A 16,951-nucleotide genomic window follows, 5' to 3' on the forward strand; every position below is an offset into this window, starting at 1 on the left:
AAGTATTGGACAAGATTTCCAAATATCTAGGACCTCATTCAGACGTTAAGCTTGCTAGGTAGATTTTGGCTACTCACGCTCATTCAGTTTAATATTTCATAGAAAGAGGTATAAACTGCTTATATAAGCTTCATCTTCATGGAGGGTAGGCAGGATATGAATAATGATAATAATCTTAGTTTGTATTAAAACCACAATAGTGCCACTACCCCAATTCCCCAGATTTCTAAGGATTTGGTTTTCTGTATTATACTTCCCATTCAGCTGTGAATTTCAACAGTGCTTCTCTTCTAGCTACTTAAATAGGATACAAAGGTAAGTTCCCTTCAAGCCAAGCTCAACACTGGGCGATTTGACGGACATATCATCCATGTACCGGTAATTTTCTGGGCAGCGAGAGAGAAGGCAGTCATATTCCCAGGCTATTGCACGGCCCTTGTATTTCTTGGGAGAAGTCCATCACTTACTAACCAAGCTTGACCCTGCTTCACTTCTAATCCTACAAAACGTTGACACTTGCTAAGGAAAATATAAGTCGTACCCTCCTAAGAAATTTCCCAGGTAGAATCAACATGCTTTTAAAAGCTGTGAATTTGAGGCAATTTTCGTTTTAGGAATGGAAAGCCTCCCCACCATCTGTAAGATCACACAGGGTGGCTGAATCTAAACATACATGGAGATAAAGACATAGCCACAAACTTGGTTGTTAGGGAACCACTGTATGGGGGTGGGCGGTTGCTGTAGTTCTCCTTCGGTGGGCTTCCCACGGATAATTGATTCATTCCTATGGAACAGTGTGACTTTTTCTTCTTTAAAGTTTTTTTAAAAAATTTTCTCCACTTTCTATATATATATATCTACTGCTCAAGAAAATAAAGAGAACACTTAAACAACACAATATAACTCTAAATAAATCAAACTTCTGTGAAATCTGTCCACATTCAACTTTGTACAGAATAAAGTATTCAATGAGAATATTTCATTCATTCAGATATGGGATGTTATTTGAGTGTTCCCTTTATTTTTTGAGCAGTGTATATGTGTGTGTGTGTGTGTATATTTATTTGTGTGTGCATGTGTGTGTGTGTGTATATATGTATGTGTGTGTGTGTGTATATATATATATATATATATATATATACACATACATACATACATATATATACACACACACACACACAAACACACACACACATACACACACACAAATACATATACCTTAAAACGTATCAACAACCTACATTGTTATACATTTTTATCTAGACGATCATGAAATAATAACCTATTTTGCACTGTTATTTAACAGTCGGTTTTTCTCCTTTTCTTTACACTCCCCTCCCTCTGTCTCCATCTCCTCCTCCTACTTTCTTACTCCTTATTTCCCCCTTCCTACGTCTCCCCACTCCTTCTCTACTCCCTTCCCTTCCTACTTCCTCTTTCTCCCTCTAAACCATTCCCTGAGTGATCCGAATCCTAATTCATCTTATATTTAACAGACTCATAATATATTCCTGTATATTTTTAAACTATTGGTGTCTCTTCTAAAATCATTATTTTTATATCCTTTCTGCACTCATTTCCTATAATTCTTTTTTCTAGGTATATGCTATTGTTCTAATGCTGCTAATCTAGTTTTGTCACCTGGATCTACTCCATTTCCTTCTCTTTGAATCATTCTAATTTGATTTCTATGTGTATTCATTTTCTATCCAGTCATAAAATTTCACCCATACATTATAATATTCTGTATCTTCCTTATCTTTAATTTTCATTGTCAGACTATTCATCTTTGCACCAATTGTGACTTTTTCTTATTGGACTATCCATTCATTCCCCTCCTCCCTTCTCTCCACCTATGGCTTCCCTCCTTCCTTCCTTCCTTCCTTCCTTCCTTCCTTCCTTCCTTCCTTCCTTCCTTCCTTCCTTCTTCTTTCAGTTGCTTCTTCTTCTCCCTCCCTCCTGTTCCAACACTCTGTTTGCCCCTATCTGTGTCCTCACCCTCCCTTTCCCCAGTAACTTTTTTATTTTTTTATCTTGGGGCTGATGGTCATCTTCGTGATGAGTCACTCTATTTCAGGCCTAACGAATGTCCTGAGGTGGCTGGGGTGGTCAAACGCCTTGAGAAGAACTTGGCAGGGAAGAGTAACAGCACAGTGTAGGGGGAAGTGCTTTAAAACATTTGCAAACATGGATACAACAGCGCCAGACTGTGAGGAAGGCATTCTCCTCAGGACTTCAAAAAAAAGTGCTGGCATTTGCTCCAGATAAATCCATCACTACTTGCACTGAAGGTGACTGGAGTCAGTAATGAGGCCTCCTTATTTATGCCAACAGTGGGCTACAGCACTCTCAGGGCTGCTTAGCAGAGACCCAAGGCAATAATCCAGGACATTTAATTGCACTGTTTTCCTCTCATGTTGCAAAGACAGGCCCGGTGCCAGGGTGGGCGAGCTTCCTCATTCCTGCCGCACCAGAGAGCTCTGCTTAAGGTTCATCCAAATCCCGTTCTACCTGTCTCAGCACCAGCCCCTTTTAGCAGGGCCTTGGAGGGTGCAGTGCCTGATATGCTTGCAACAAATGAAAACAAAATACAGGTCCCTGCATGGGGAGTGAGATTAATAGCTGGCAAAGCCCTGCATGGCTACTGTGCAAACTCTATTAGCAAAGCCAATTCCCCTCAGGCAGCAGAGGTGGCCAATGCCTTCCTGCATGCCCAGATGAACTGGAGAAAATACCTGCTGGAATTTCATGTTAGGCTTTGCTTTGCTTTGTGGCATGCCTCTTCCCCTCCCCACCTCTTGAGGGGACAGGAAGCAGCCCCTCCCAAGTGTTCTGCATGCTGAATGCAGGCTGATAATATTCAGTCACATTTCAAGTCTAACTCCATTTGCATTCTTTCCGGCACTCTCCTGTGAATTGTATGAATTTTAAAAGCCGAACTGGAAAGAAAGAGAGAAAGAGGGAGGGAGAGAGGGAAGGGAGAGAGTGAGAAAGAAAGAGGGAAGGAGAGGGTGGGAGAGAGAAAAAGAAGGAGAGACAAAGAGGGAAGGAGGGAGGGAGAGGGAGAGGGGAAGGGAGGGAGGAGGGAAAGAGTGAGAAAGAAAGAGGGAAGGAGAGGGAGGGAGAGAGAAAGAGGGAAGGAGAGAAAGAGAGGAAGGGAGGGAAAGAGGGAGAAAGAGGGAGGAAGAGAGAGAAAGAGGGAAGAGAGAAGGAAGGAGAGGGAGAGGGGGAAGGGAAGAAGGAGGGAGGGAGGGAGAGAGAGAGATAGTGGGAGTGAGAGAGAAAGCGAGAGAAAGAGAGGGAGAGGGAGAGAGAGAGAAAGAAGGAGAGAGAAAGAGGGAAGGAGAGGAAGAGAGGAAGGGAGGGAAAGAGAGAGAAAGAGGGAAAGAGAGAGAGGGAGGGAGGGAAAGAGAGAGAGAGAAACATAATCAGTTGCTGGTCCTTGCCACTCATTCAATTTAGCCACGGTTCAGACTTGCCAAGATGCTGAACAAATGGCACAAGCAAAATCAATGGGGAAGCTGGCAGGAGGCTACAAATGGCGACCATGTGACACCCTCACTTAGTGACCCTCAGTTATTCACTTAACGATGGCAACTAGGACTTCTGGAATCTCCAGGGTTAAGTGGCTCAGTCATGTGGCATCACATTTTATAATCATGTTGCTCAAGCCACGCCCACAGAACCGGTAGTAGAAACATTTGAATCCCACCACTAGGCATGTTCAAGTTGTTTTCTTGACAATAGTACTAGCTTGGGATCCCCAATTCCCTACTTTGCTAAGGTTCTTTTGAAAATCAACCAAAGCCAGCAACAAGCTTTTATTTCTAGCTTCATTAATCAGCAATAGAAACAAACAGAGACACAAATGAAAAAAAAAATATCTGCATAGAGAATTAAGAAAAAGGCGACCTCCGAGGATAGCATTCTGTGATCATTAAGAGCCAACTGGGCAAGTAGACATTAGCATTCTTCAGTCTTGAAAGACCATGTTATCATGCTCTGAACTCCCCCGAGTACGAAGCCTGGGTAGGTTAGTACGGAGGATAGACTGTCACCCAAGCAGCAGATTCCTCCCTCTCCACATCTTTGAAATATTGCAATGGAATGGCAAAGGCCAATATGATTGGTTCCAGCTACGTCTCAGGAGTTATCAGAATGTGGCTGTACAGTCATGAACTGGTTCCGGGACTCCAGCTCTGGATTTTGCTTCAAGGTTTACTCCTGAAGCCTTTTCCAATGGTGGGCAGAGCCACAAGGCAGTGGAGTCAGGGTTTCCCTTCTCCTAGTGGTTGACCAGGACATCTTTCGTGTCTTTCCATGCTGTTAGCGTACCACATCACTTCCAAAGACCGCCTTCATGACTGTTGACCTATCCTAGTAGCTCTCATCCACTCAGTTCTCCAGAATCTGTATGACAAGTCCCCATCTCGCCAAAGGTCAATGACCATCGGCTACTCTCAGCCTGGTTTGGTCACCCTGTTGAAACTGTTGTCTGTGGGTGTGGCTGCTATGCACACTACAGCTAACTAGGAGCCACAGCTGAGAGCTAAGTGACAGGTGGGGACCAAAGGCGAACAAGCTGCCCTAAAATGAGCTGCTGTAAAAGGATACAACATGCCCCTAAAGCAGAGGTGCTACCCCCTCCCTGAGGACCCCATACAATTGGGCAACTATTTACACAATAATCCATTTCTGGATTCCCACCAAGCATTCCTTTTTCAATGGCTTCAGTGGGAGATGATGATGATGATGATGATGATGATGATGATGATGATTATTATTATTATTATTATTATTATTATTATTATTTATTAGATTTGTATGCCGCCCCTCTCCGCCTCTCCGCAGACTTGGAATAATGTATTTGTTAAACAACTGGGAAAAATGGAACACTTTCTTATTCACATTGTTCCTCAAACTATGCTGAGGAATAACTCCAAGTCGCCCCTTCCCAGGGAAATAGATCATTCAATTTTAGGCCAGGGAACATCTGGGAAACTTGACCTCCCCTCTCTTCCTTGTTCTAATATAAAAAGGGCTAAAGAATATAAAATAATATAAAAAGGGCTCGCCATTTTCTGAGATTTGCCTAAGGAATTTCTGAGTTCCTAGTAGTACACATGCAGACTCTTGCATGGATTTATTTATTTATTAGATGTTTTAATTCCACCTTTTTAATGGATAAGTAACTCAAGGTGTCAAACCTACTGTATCCCTTCTTCCCCCTATTTCTACCATAATAACAATCCTGTAAGGTGGGTTGAGAGAGAGAGAAAGTGACTGTCCCAAAGTTACGCAAGTAGCTTTGAGGTCTAAGGTAGGACTAGAAATCACCATTTCCTGGTTTCTAGTCTGGTACCGTAGGTGTGATTTAAACCGAGGGTCTCCAACCTTGGCAACTCCAATCTTGGCAACAAGACTTGTGGACTTCAACTCCCAGAATTGAAGTTGAAGTCCACCCGTCTTAAAATTGCCAAGGTTGGAGAGTCCTGATTTAGACTTCTGTGCCAATGCAAGTCAGGGAATGTATTCTTCTTTGTCCACTGCTAGTATTACTACAAACAGGACCTGACATTTGTCAATGGCCTGGATAATCTCTTACTCTTCGTTGCCATCTAGTAGTTGCCCCAAATTTTGTACCACATATATCTGGGAACTGCAACCTAAGACAATTCCTAAACAAATGTGTTTCTTCATTCTATAAGGCACAATATATTTCCATCTACCTGAAATATACAATTTCCTGCCCTTCTTTGCTGGCTGGGATGAAAGAAGTCAGGGCAGGTTACTTACCGTGACTGTTTTTATTCGGCCCAGTTGCCTAGTACAACTCCATCCAGAACGATTGATTAATAAAGTGCATTGTTCCCCTTCATCACAGGGCTCCATCCCACACCACTGTTTATTAACAATGATCTGGGCTGCCGGACACCAGCAGGGAAGTCAAAGAAGAAGGAAACATTGAAGGTGAGGAAGGGAAAAGAAAAGAGAGGAAAGAAAATTAGGCACACATTTAACAGAATTATTGATTAAACATGAGACTTAAAAGCCTTGTCATTCATTCTGCAGTGTAAATTTCCAGTTAAGCCAGTGGTTCTTAACCTTCGTAATGCCGCAACCTTTTAATACAGTTCCTCTTGTTGTGGTGACCCCAATCATATTAGGAAACTTGGGGTGGGTTCTAATTTACCTTGCTACCGGTTTGCTCCCTCCTGCAGTGTATGGATGCATCTCGTGGGCGCGTTTGCATGCCCATGCATGCACAGTGCCAATTTTTAAAAAAAATTGCAGAAAAAGCTGAAAACAAGATGGTGACACATGGACAGTGTTGGAAATACAGCTCCTGTGCATGCTCAGATGTCCCCATGGTTCAATTTTTTTTTTTTTTGCATTAGTCTATTTGTACGTGGGTGGACCTGCCAGGAAACAGATCAAGGAGTGATATTTTGGTTTCTAAGACTGTTGGAAATCTGTGTTTTCCGATGGTCTTAGGTGACCCCTGAGAAAGGGTCTTTCGACCCCCCCAAAGGGTTTGCGACCCACAGGTTGAGAACCGCTGAATTAAGCCAAACTGAGATGTCTAGAAATTGCAGTCTGAAAACATTTGGATAACCTCAAATTTGAGGAAGCTCTCATCCTTCCAAGTGAAACTGTCTGGTCCCTGTAGTAAGCTGCCCGTCCCCCGTCCCTGCTCCACTTCTGGGAAGAGATCTTGCTAGGATGGAGCTAGATCGAACAGAGAGTTAAAACTGTAGGGCTCTGAGCACCAACTCTCCAGAACAGAATGGATTTGTGTTAGATCACTTGGAATTCTGCTGTGAATTTTTCTCTTTCCTTTTTGGCCATTGAGAAAAATGTTTCAAAAGGGAGACCAACTGTACTGAGAAAAACCAGAAGCTGTGAAATGGGGGGGGGGGAGCAGTATGGAGGGGTTAAATGCACAGCTGAAGAACGGGGATTACATCTATGGTGCTTTCTGCTGCAACTCCTTCAAACACGAGATAACCACCACCTGTGGGCTCAGAATAGCCTCACGTTCACCATACATATTCACCCACTCACAGGCCCCGTATATTTCCTCCACCATCACCCCACATAGCAACACTAGGAAGCATGTTACTGTTGCACAACCACAGCACGTAGCAACACAAGATAACAGATGCCTGTATTCCAAAACCTCAGGAAAGCATCCTGCAAGGCCGGGGGAAGAGCTTTTTGCCATCACACATTCGAGTCAATAACACCAGCTACCCACCAGCAGTGAGCAAGTTTTGATCTCTCCGGGGCGACCTCCTCCAGGAATAAAAAGTTGAGGAGAGGGGCTGTGTGCCAATACCGGAGGAAGCCAAAGCAAGCAGACTTAAAAGTGAGATTGGCTAATTCTTTCACTGCTTCTTCTTTTATCTCTAACGAGTGGAAGAGGGCAGAGTGGATGTTTTTGGTCCAAATTCAGGGTTGCTAAAGGCTTTGGAAATTAAGCTGCAAGGGACTCGGCAGTAAGTCAAGAGCCACATGTGGCTTTAGCAGCTCAAGTTGTTGACTTTTGATTTAGGCAGTGGCTGGGTCTTCTGCAATCACATGTATTCAGAAGAGCCTCGGTGGCACAGTGGTTAGAGTGCAGTACTGCCAGCAGTTTGGCAGATCGAACATCAGTAGGCTCAAGGTTGATTCAGCCTTCCATCCTTTCAAGGTGGGTAAAATGAGGACCCAGATTGTTGGGGGAAATATGCTGATTCTGTAAACCGTTCTGTAAAAGCACTGTGAAGTGGTATATAAGTCTAAATGCTATGCTCATGCTATTTTTTAATGCTCCACAACACATTGATTCAGAAGAAACAGTTCTGCTTGTTCAGGAAGGAAGGAGGCAGCAAGTGACCGCCTTCTGCTGCACGAATCTCAGTGACCGATTAGGTCCCACAGAGTTGGCCTTCTATGGGTTCCATCGACAAAACAATGTCATCTGGCGGGACCCGGGGAAGAGCCTTCTCTGTGGCAGCCCCGGCCCTCTGGAATCAACTCCCCCCGGAGATTAGAACTGCCCCCACCCTCCTTGCCTTTCGCACACTCCTGAAAACCCACCTATGTCGTCAGGCATGGGGAAATTGATAAACCCCTCGGCTGTTCTGTTTTATGTATGATTGTTTGGGTTGTATGATTGTTTTTTAATAAGGGCTTTAAAATTGTTTTTAATATTGGACTTGTATTTTGTATTGCTTGTTGTGAGCCACTCCGAGTCCTTTGAGAGGGGCGGCATACAAATCTAATAAATAATAATAATAATAAAGTGCTCTGCAGCCCTTTGAAAAATATTCCCTGGGAATTCTCCAGATTAGCAAGAAGGGAGATGGAGGGGATCTCAGGGGAAAGAGGACCAAACCAAGACTGCCTTTCTATCAGAAACGGGAGCCCTTCCACTCATGGAAAAGCTACTGGAAATCACAATCCAGCTGCTCCGTTCAGCTATTATGGTCATAGTCATAGCACAGAATCTATACTGTCTCACATATCCACATGCGCACCCACACACATTCCAGTCTTGTTTGGGCATCTAAAAATAGGGAGAACTGTGTGAGAACCACCAATAAGAGCTGCTCCCTTTGACCTCACTCAGAGGAGATTGACCTGCTGAAGACGTTCACAGATAAAACAGACGGCTTTGCAGGGGGAAACCTTTATGGGTGTGCTTGCAAATACACTGCTCTCCACACCCGGAAACCCTAATTCTTGCAGAGATTTCCCTGTGCCCCCCAATACTCCCCCCCCCAATATCATGGGGCTGGAGGCCCCTATTCTGAACACATTGGTAGTGTTTCAAATGCCAGGAATCCCCCTCCAGATGAACACCAACCCCTAAACGGACATAAGTGAACTATCTGATGGACTGATCTTGTCTTGCAACAAGAATGTAAAATAGCTCTGCATCATGCAAAACTCTCATGAATGAACAGTGTCACATGCCAGTTGATTTTCTTGAACTGCAATGTAATTCCAGGGGGGGGAAATCTGTACTTTTTTTTGCATGCACTTAGTCTGGGAGTTTGCTGTTAAAATTAAACACTGCCTGGTCTGACTTCTTTTTTTTTTAAATAAAAGAATGATCTAATAACGTAAACAGAACTCTTCCTCTGCCAACAACAATTTGTCTATTGTTGGACAAATAGTAACAGTATTATAAATGATTAAGAGCAATCGTTTAGTTCCAAATGTGTCCAAACACTGGCAAAAGAGGGGTTTTTATGGGTCCATTTTAGTAAGTACCTTGATCGAATCCAAAGGCACGATACTAATTCGTTCAAAAGGTCACAGAAGACAAATGTTTCATCTCCTGTGTTGATTAGTGATGACAAAATAAACCCCCATCCAGTTTTCCTCCCTTTGAGTTACACTAAAAAAAAAAACCTGAATAATTTTCTAAACTTTTAATTTCTGGGAATGCCCCTAGCTTTAGCTCACAATGCAGCCTCCAGAATGGAAAAGCTATCACTGATGCTATTATGTTGCTTTCAAAGATCTTCATGTCGGACTGAGGGTATATGATTGTTTTTATAACAATGTATTTTAAATTTTTATAACAATGTATTTTAAATTTTTATAACAATGTATTTTAAGTTTTTATAACAATGTATTTTAAATTAAGTTTTTTAAAGTTTTTAACATTAGATCTGTATTTACACTGTATTGCTTTTATGTTATGAGCCGCCCCGAGTCTTCGGAGAGGGGTGGCATACTAATCTAATAAATAATAATACTAATAATACTAATAATACTAATAATACTTATTATTATTATTATTATTATTATTATTATTATTATTATTATTATTATTATTATTATTATTATTATGGGTCCCTGCAGTGATGGGCTGCTGCCTCCACCAAGGGGGGGGGGACAGTGAGGGATACTAAGTTTATGCACTATTTATTGAACATTTAATAGTTTTTTTATTGTCCTTCCTTCTCTAGTACCTTAGTATGATCCTTAATTACTTTCAAAATAGGAAATAATTAAACAGTGTGTTTTTACCTGTAAACACTTTAATCATTTTAATCATTATCTAGAACTGAATTTTTATAGCAATTAAAGAAAATTGAGCTACTTGCCTAATCTGTTATCATACTAAATCTTGTGGGTTCACTACAAAACCTTAAAATGTTAATGTGCTCCTCTACAAATAATGCCGTCGATCATTTATCCTTTTTGTGGCTATTCAAATAATGGGACTTAATCAACTGAAAAAGAGTCCAAGCAGCTATTTGAAAACTTATCTTGGTTGGTAAGCCACTCCCACCCAGTCACATGACCTTTAAGCCACCCTGGTCACATGATTGTCAAGCCATTCCCACCCAGTCACATGATCATCAAACCACCACCCACAAAATAAGCCACCCCCACAGTGTGGCAGTAAAAATTTTGGCAGCCCATCACTGGATCCCTGCAATGTTTCTCAGACATTTGTATGAAACTATGGGTCCTCGAGGGCCAGATGGATGGATCTTTGGTGCAATCAAACAATTGTGAAGGCAGCCTTGCTTTCTTACCATCGACACAGGCAGGTTTTGCTTTCGTTGTTCCAGCAACTTGTCCTCTTCGACAAGCACACCGTGCTGTCTGTCGGGCAATCATCCTTTTGGGATGGCTCATATCTCTATCCAGGGCTGTGATCTCACATGTCCCCACCTCCAGCTCCTTTCCTGTTGGGATAGAAGGCAGGTTGAATCTCTTCGCACACACACAAAAAAGCAGGAAAAATAATGCAGCCTATTTACCAGAAAAATGGAAATCAGGAGCTTGGACCCTGGATCCTAAGCTAAAGATAGCCCCTGTGGTGGCAACAGCTCTAATTTATACAGGTGCCCCAGAAAAAGATGGCAGGCAATCAATTCAATTGCAAATAGTTTTCTACTCTAACAGATGGGAGTTCAACGAAATCAGTTTTGCAGACATGATCAGCAAGTACACTAATCGACTGTGCAAAACTGTGTCAACATCTTCTGTGTAACTTCTGCTAAGGATGACATTGTGTACATTCATACAAATTCACAGACCACACATAGGCGTACAAATTCAGCCCCTTCTCCTGTAACACACTGGTATCCAGATATGCCTCTAGCAAGATCATCAACAGAATTGTTGTGCTGTATTTCTTTTATTGGCTGGGAGGAGATGATTAGTATTTCTAAGGTGCTGGGGTTTTCTTGTATGCTCCCCCACTGAAGAAGGTGAGCCCATTCAAGCTTGGCTTGCTGGCTAACCCAATAAACTCTCCAACCTAGGCATCCAAAGCCATTAATCTGCACTACAGTGTTATGATTCATGCTGCAAGCTTTATTTCTTTATATATTAAGATCGTGCCTTTGGTCTTCCTTTTTACAAAGTCAAGGCAACATAGATACTTCCTTTCCAATTTTATCCGCTTTAAAAAAAGTCTATGTGATAGTTGCCATATAAGAATGTAAGCATTTCAATCTTAATTTAATACACTAGCTATAATATCATCTTTGGATATGACAAAAAAATAGTGAAGCATTTTCCACCTGTTATCTTAAGAGTCAGAGATTGAATTTTAAAGAAATATTAGTTTACCATCATTGCACAACTCATATTCTGGTTCGGCATTCATAAATCCAAGTTATAGTTTGCTTAACCATAGCTTGCCAAATAACAACAGCAAAAAAAGTTGTATTCACACAACTAATTAAATCATAAACTATGTTTTGCACACCGAAATGGTGATAGCACACCATTCATTATACCAAAACCAAACAAACATTTTGCAATTTAGTATGACATGAGAAACAGACTAGATCTTCAGTTAGAGAACCACTCTCAGCCATAATGACTATGTATCTTTCTTTCCTTTCTCTACCCAAGGAAGTCCATGAGAGCAATGGCAATGGCAAAGTTTCCTTGTGTTAATATTCATATTTTTCCAAAGTGATTTTTTTCTTTGTATAACAGATTGACCAGATATTGCTTCTTAAAGTCCTCGGAGAGGGGTGACATATAAATCCAATCAATCAATCAATCAATCAATGACTCCCTAGAACCGCCTTCTTGATTGAAAAAAGAAAAAAGTCACATGGATTTGTTCAACTACAGGCATTCTTGCTAATGAACTGCTACTGAGAGCATATGCATCAAAGATAAATTCCTTGTGTGTCCAATCACACTTGGCCAATAAAGAAATCTGTTCTGATCTACTCTACTCATCTCCACTCTATTCTATTAACTTCTGTATATGCACAAACACTGAGTTCTGCTTCCTGCAAAGGTTATCCAATTTGACTAATACGATATTCTGGACTATAATTTCTTTTGGCAATCTATCTGAATTCCTGCCATATTTTGGCATGCTCTAAAACATTAAAAATACACGCATACTGTATTTATACCCTACCCTTTAAAATAGGTTCCAACGCCTGTTTCCTTGCTTCTTCTCTTTAGGTGAGTAGTGTTGGAAGAAATATGCTTTTGGGTTAAGTTCCAAGCGGAGGAAAAGACACTAGAAATATGGAGACTGTTTGGAAAGATGGTTTAATGGTGGACAGAATCACATGGCTTGAGGTCCTGGCTTTAAAAGGGTAGAGATGCTAAGAGCGCCTTGGTTTTATGCCGTCTCTGGGCCCCATCCAAGAGCTTCCTGTTCCTGTGTAAGGAATGGACTCTGATTGGTGGCCAGACTTCCAGTGGGTCATGCAGGGGCAGCTCTGAGGGACAGAGGCAGTAAAGGGCTTCTACAGGAACGGTCAGGTACAGAGTATCGGTAGAAAAATGTTGGTCAGGTACGCAGAACCGGTAGAAAAAATTTGAATTTGATTTTTTTTTTTTTTCCATTCTGGGCTCTGGGTATGTTTTTCCTATCGCAGTAAATGAGGTTGAATGTGTATAATTTTAGAAGAGCTGTGCGTGTGTGTGTGAGTGTACATACACATATAGTTTATATAGTAGATAATGTATATTTTTGTGTGGCTGTGTGTAATATGTATGTACACATATAGTATCTATATATAGAATGGAATAGTATATTTTGGATGTTCAGTCATAGTAAATAGATAGGGAAATTGTATCTCGTTGAGGAGAGGACGGGCCAGGCACCCTAACCAAAACTCTTGATTTGAGTGACGTCAAGTTCGCCATCTTTAAGCCAGTCACATGAACTTTAAACCAACCCCGGCCACATAATTGCCAGGCCACTCCCACCTGGTCACATGGCCTGCAAGCCACACCCACAAAATAAGCCACACCCACAGTGTGGTAGTAAAAAAATTTCTAGCCCTTCACTGGCCACAGGTCACCAACCTGTGGTCCGCGGACCATTGGTGGTCTGTGAGAAAAGCTTTGTGGTTTGTGGAGAAATCTTGGGCCCTGGGCTGGATATGGATGAGAGAAAGCAATCCAGTTCATATGTGGAAACACAAGGCTGTACCACCCAACATCACCACATTTACCTTTTTTTAAAAAAAATAATATTAGTGGTCTGTGGGACTGAAAATTATGAATTTGGTGGCCCATGGCAGTGAAGGGCCACTCTTCTTACCTCATACTGGAGCTTCCTCAGAGGCTGTCAGAGGCATGTATGTGCCCGTTGTTCGTGTGTGTGTGTGTGCCTATCGGTGTGAGATTTGGCTTCTGTGCATGCACAACAAGCCAAATCACGCGTGAGGATGCACACAACAATGAGATTTCGTCTATTTTCACCAATATTTTTGCTTCCGTGCATGCGCAGAAACAAAAAATTGGTGAAAATAGCCAAAATCTCGCTCTTTATTTATTTATTCAATTTTTATGCTGCCCTTCTCCTTAGACTCAGGGCAGCTTACAACATGTTAGCAATAGCACTTTTTTTAACAGAGCTAGGCTATTGCCCCCACAATCCGGGTCCTCATTTTACCCACCACGGAAGGATGGAAGGCTGAGTCAACCTTGAGCTGGTGATGAGATTTGAACCGCTGACCTTCAGATCTACAGTCAGCTTCAGTGGCCTGCAGTACAGCACTCTACCTGCTGCGCCACCCCGGCTCTTGCGCAAGATTTAGCTTGCTGCGTATCCACAGAAGGCAAAGCTCACGCGGGGGCACGCAATTGCACATGCATCCCAGATTTTCCTACTGGAGCCGTACAAATGGGCACGCCAGCTGCTGCCTGCCACTGGTCTATGGGATTTAAAATTATGACTTTGGTGGTCCCTGAGGTCCACAAAGTTGGGGACCCCTGCTGTAAGCTGTCCTGAGTCCCAGATTTGGTTGAGCCTTGTTGGGAGACGTAATCTTCCCAGGTGCCATGTGGTGAGTTTCTGTTGCTAGATGGGTCTTCAGAGAGGGGCAGCATACAAATCTAATAAACTATAAACTATAACTATGTCCTGGAGGCCATGTCTTTTGTGTTGCAGATGAGCTGGCTCAGTCTTTAATGGCCCATTGACAAAGGTGAGAGATGCTGAGTTACTGCCTCCCTTTTAGGGGGAGGCAGTATCTATTTATTTATTTTTATTTTTTTTAATGCCGCCCTTCTCCTTAGACTCAGGGCGGCTTACAACATGTTAGCAATAGCACTTTTTAACAGAGCCAGTATATTGCCCCCACAATCCGGGTCCTCATTTTACCCACCTCCGAAGGATGGAAGGCTGAGTCACCCTTGAGCCGGTGATGAGATCTGAACCGCTGACCTACAGATCTACAGTCAGCTTCAGTGGCCTGCAGTACAGCACTCTACCTGCTGCGCCAACCCGGCTCTTATCCATTTTACGCATATCCCATTTTCTAGGAGAGGGGTGAGTTTTAACTTCCTACAATACCAACAGTCTCTCATTTCTTCAATGGCATTTTTATAAAGGAAACATATGAGATCACTTCAATTTATACAGGCCTATATGGCAGCCTTTTCATATTTTGGGGAATTGTAATATAGGCATTCAATCTCTGACTTGCTCGCTGTCCTAGAGCGAGTTATTTGTTATCTGAATAAGTAGATCAGAGAGGCTAAGACATTTCTATTAGAACTACATTTGCTGGGTGTGATTTACCATGCTACCTTTTTTTAAAATTATTTTTGCTGCATGCGATGACTTAGGTCCTGGTCCTCTGCAATTGTTCTGTGCTGTTGGTGTCATAAAGGAATATATTCATCATCTCTTGGGCTTTCCCACGCAACGTATCCATACCCTCCGGCATCAGCTTGTCAAACAGCCTGCCTGGGTTATTCTTGTGAGGAATTCCTGTAATCCAGCCTTGCAAAGGGAATGAGAGAATGGATAGTTGGTGGACCTCGATTGCATGCAATTATGCAGTGGAGCCTGTGCTCAGTGACTTTATCCCAGAAATCTTCAACCTTGGTGCCTTTAAGACTTGTGGACTTCAGCTCCCAGAATTCCTCAGCCAGCAATTCTGGGAGTTGAAGTCTACAAGTCTTAAAGTCGCCAAGGTTGAAGACCCCTGCTTTAGTCCATCAGACCCTAGTGCTCTTTTTGCAGAGCCCTTCAAAAACCTTTAAAGAGCTATATGTGAAAGGTGAATTGGATTTGGTCTGGGTGCTATCTACTAGCTTGCAGGCAATTTGAATAGGGTGACAGGCAGACAAAGTTTTGTCTATATCTTTCTGGTTTTGTATCTGAAGTCAGACACATGGTCATTTGGAATGGAATAGAATATAGAACAGAACAGAATAACAGAGTTGGAAGGGACCTTGGAGGTCTTTCTCTCTTGTGTAATTTTTTCCCCATGCTATGCGCAACAGGCAAAAGTCATCCTCCACGCCAGTGTTTCCCAACCTTGGCATCTTGAAGAGATCTGGACTTCAACTCCCAGAATTCCCCAGCCAGCATTCTGGGAGTTGAAGTCCAGATCTCTTCTAGATGCCAAGGTTGGGAAACACTGCTCCACGCAATGCTGACTGGAGAAGATTTAATTCTGCTCTTCATCATATTTGCCTTCTTTCATCTGATAACTGCTTAGCTGGATTATGGATAAAAACAGGTGTGGCTGCTTCCTGGGGCTTTACGGTCCATTTCAAGAGCCACTTTGACCTCTAGACAGCTTGCCAACTTCAAGTTTCCAAATTATGATTTAAGTTATGACTTCCAGATCTTTAATGATCTTTTCAACAAGAACCCTACTAGCAGGAATTGCAAGATATTCCCTTCTCCAGATGGTTTAGATAGGACAAGAATGCTGAAAAAAATTGTATCCATACATAGCAGTAGTTCACTGTGGCAGCTTTTTAAGGCATGCTATAAAATGCCCTATTTATGGATCAAATATCATTCAACAAATGAAAAATAAGCACCTACCTCTACATGATCTGCCCATGTTCTAAGTCCCTAAGATATATTTGTATAGAGCAATAGATTGGAATGAACCATTCTTCAAAAGCTTAGCAAGAAGACATATCCAGTAGGCTAGTTTCTTTAACAAGAACAGTGTTGAAGAAAGTTGGGAGAAAACTGCAAACAATAGCCCTTAGCAATAGCATTTAGATTTATATACCCCTTAATAGTTCTTTTACAGCCCTCTCTAAGCGGTTTGCAGAATCAGCATATTGATCCCAACAATCTGGGTCCTCATTTTACCCACCTCGGAAGAATGGAAGGCTGAGTCAATCTTGAGCTGATAGTGAGATTTGAACTCCTGAACTACAGGTAGCGGTTAGCTAAAGTAGCCTTCAGTGCTCCATTCTAACCACTGCACCACTCCGACACCTTGAAACATTCTACCTACTCCTTGCCTATAAGTAGATATTATAGAAGATATGTACCTTTTGAAGCAATTCAGAAAGCAGAGCGGGATGAGGACAAATCAAAATGAGCACAGAATGAAGAACTGAGAACAAATAAAAAGGTAAATGCTTCCGTTGCTTTAATTGACTATCTAGAGAATGAATGAAATACAGTACATTAAGGGATAACTACCATATATTCATGTGCAATTTTTAACCAATGCCCACTAGAGTTAGG

At 42.1% G+C, this 16,951-nt stretch overlaps 2 protein-coding genes across 2 annotated transcripts in view; both read right to left on the reverse strand.

Annotated features, from left to right (window-relative positions):
• The window catches only part of FKBP5 (FKBP prolyl isomerase 5), a 1,202,894-nt gene that overhangs the window by 519,440 nt on the left and 666,503 nt on the right, over positions 1-16,951 (reverse strand). The window lies entirely within an intron of this gene.
• LOC139165654 (chemokine-like protein TAFA-5) overlaps positions 1-16,951 on the reverse strand; it is a 36,690-nt gene that overhangs the window by 12,711 nt on the left and 7,028 nt on the right. The window contains exons 2-3 of the mRNA XM_070748867.1: positions 10,542-10,694; positions 5,797-5,924 (exon numbers count right to left, since the gene is read on the reverse strand). Of these exons, the coding sequence (XP_070604968.1) occupies positions 5,797-5,924; positions 10,542-10,694 (281 nt within the window). The remainder of the gene's footprint in view (positions 1-5,796; positions 5,925-10,541; positions 10,695-16,951) is intronic.

The sequence above is a fragment of the Erythrolamprus reginae genome, chromosome 3 (genome assembly GCF_031021105.1).
Source record: "Erythrolamprus reginae isolate rEryReg1 chromosome 3, rEryReg1.hap1, whole genome shotgun sequence".
Classification (NCBI taxonomy): Eukaryota; Metazoa; Chordata; class Lepidosauria; order Squamata; family Dipsadidae; genus Erythrolamprus; species Erythrolamprus reginae.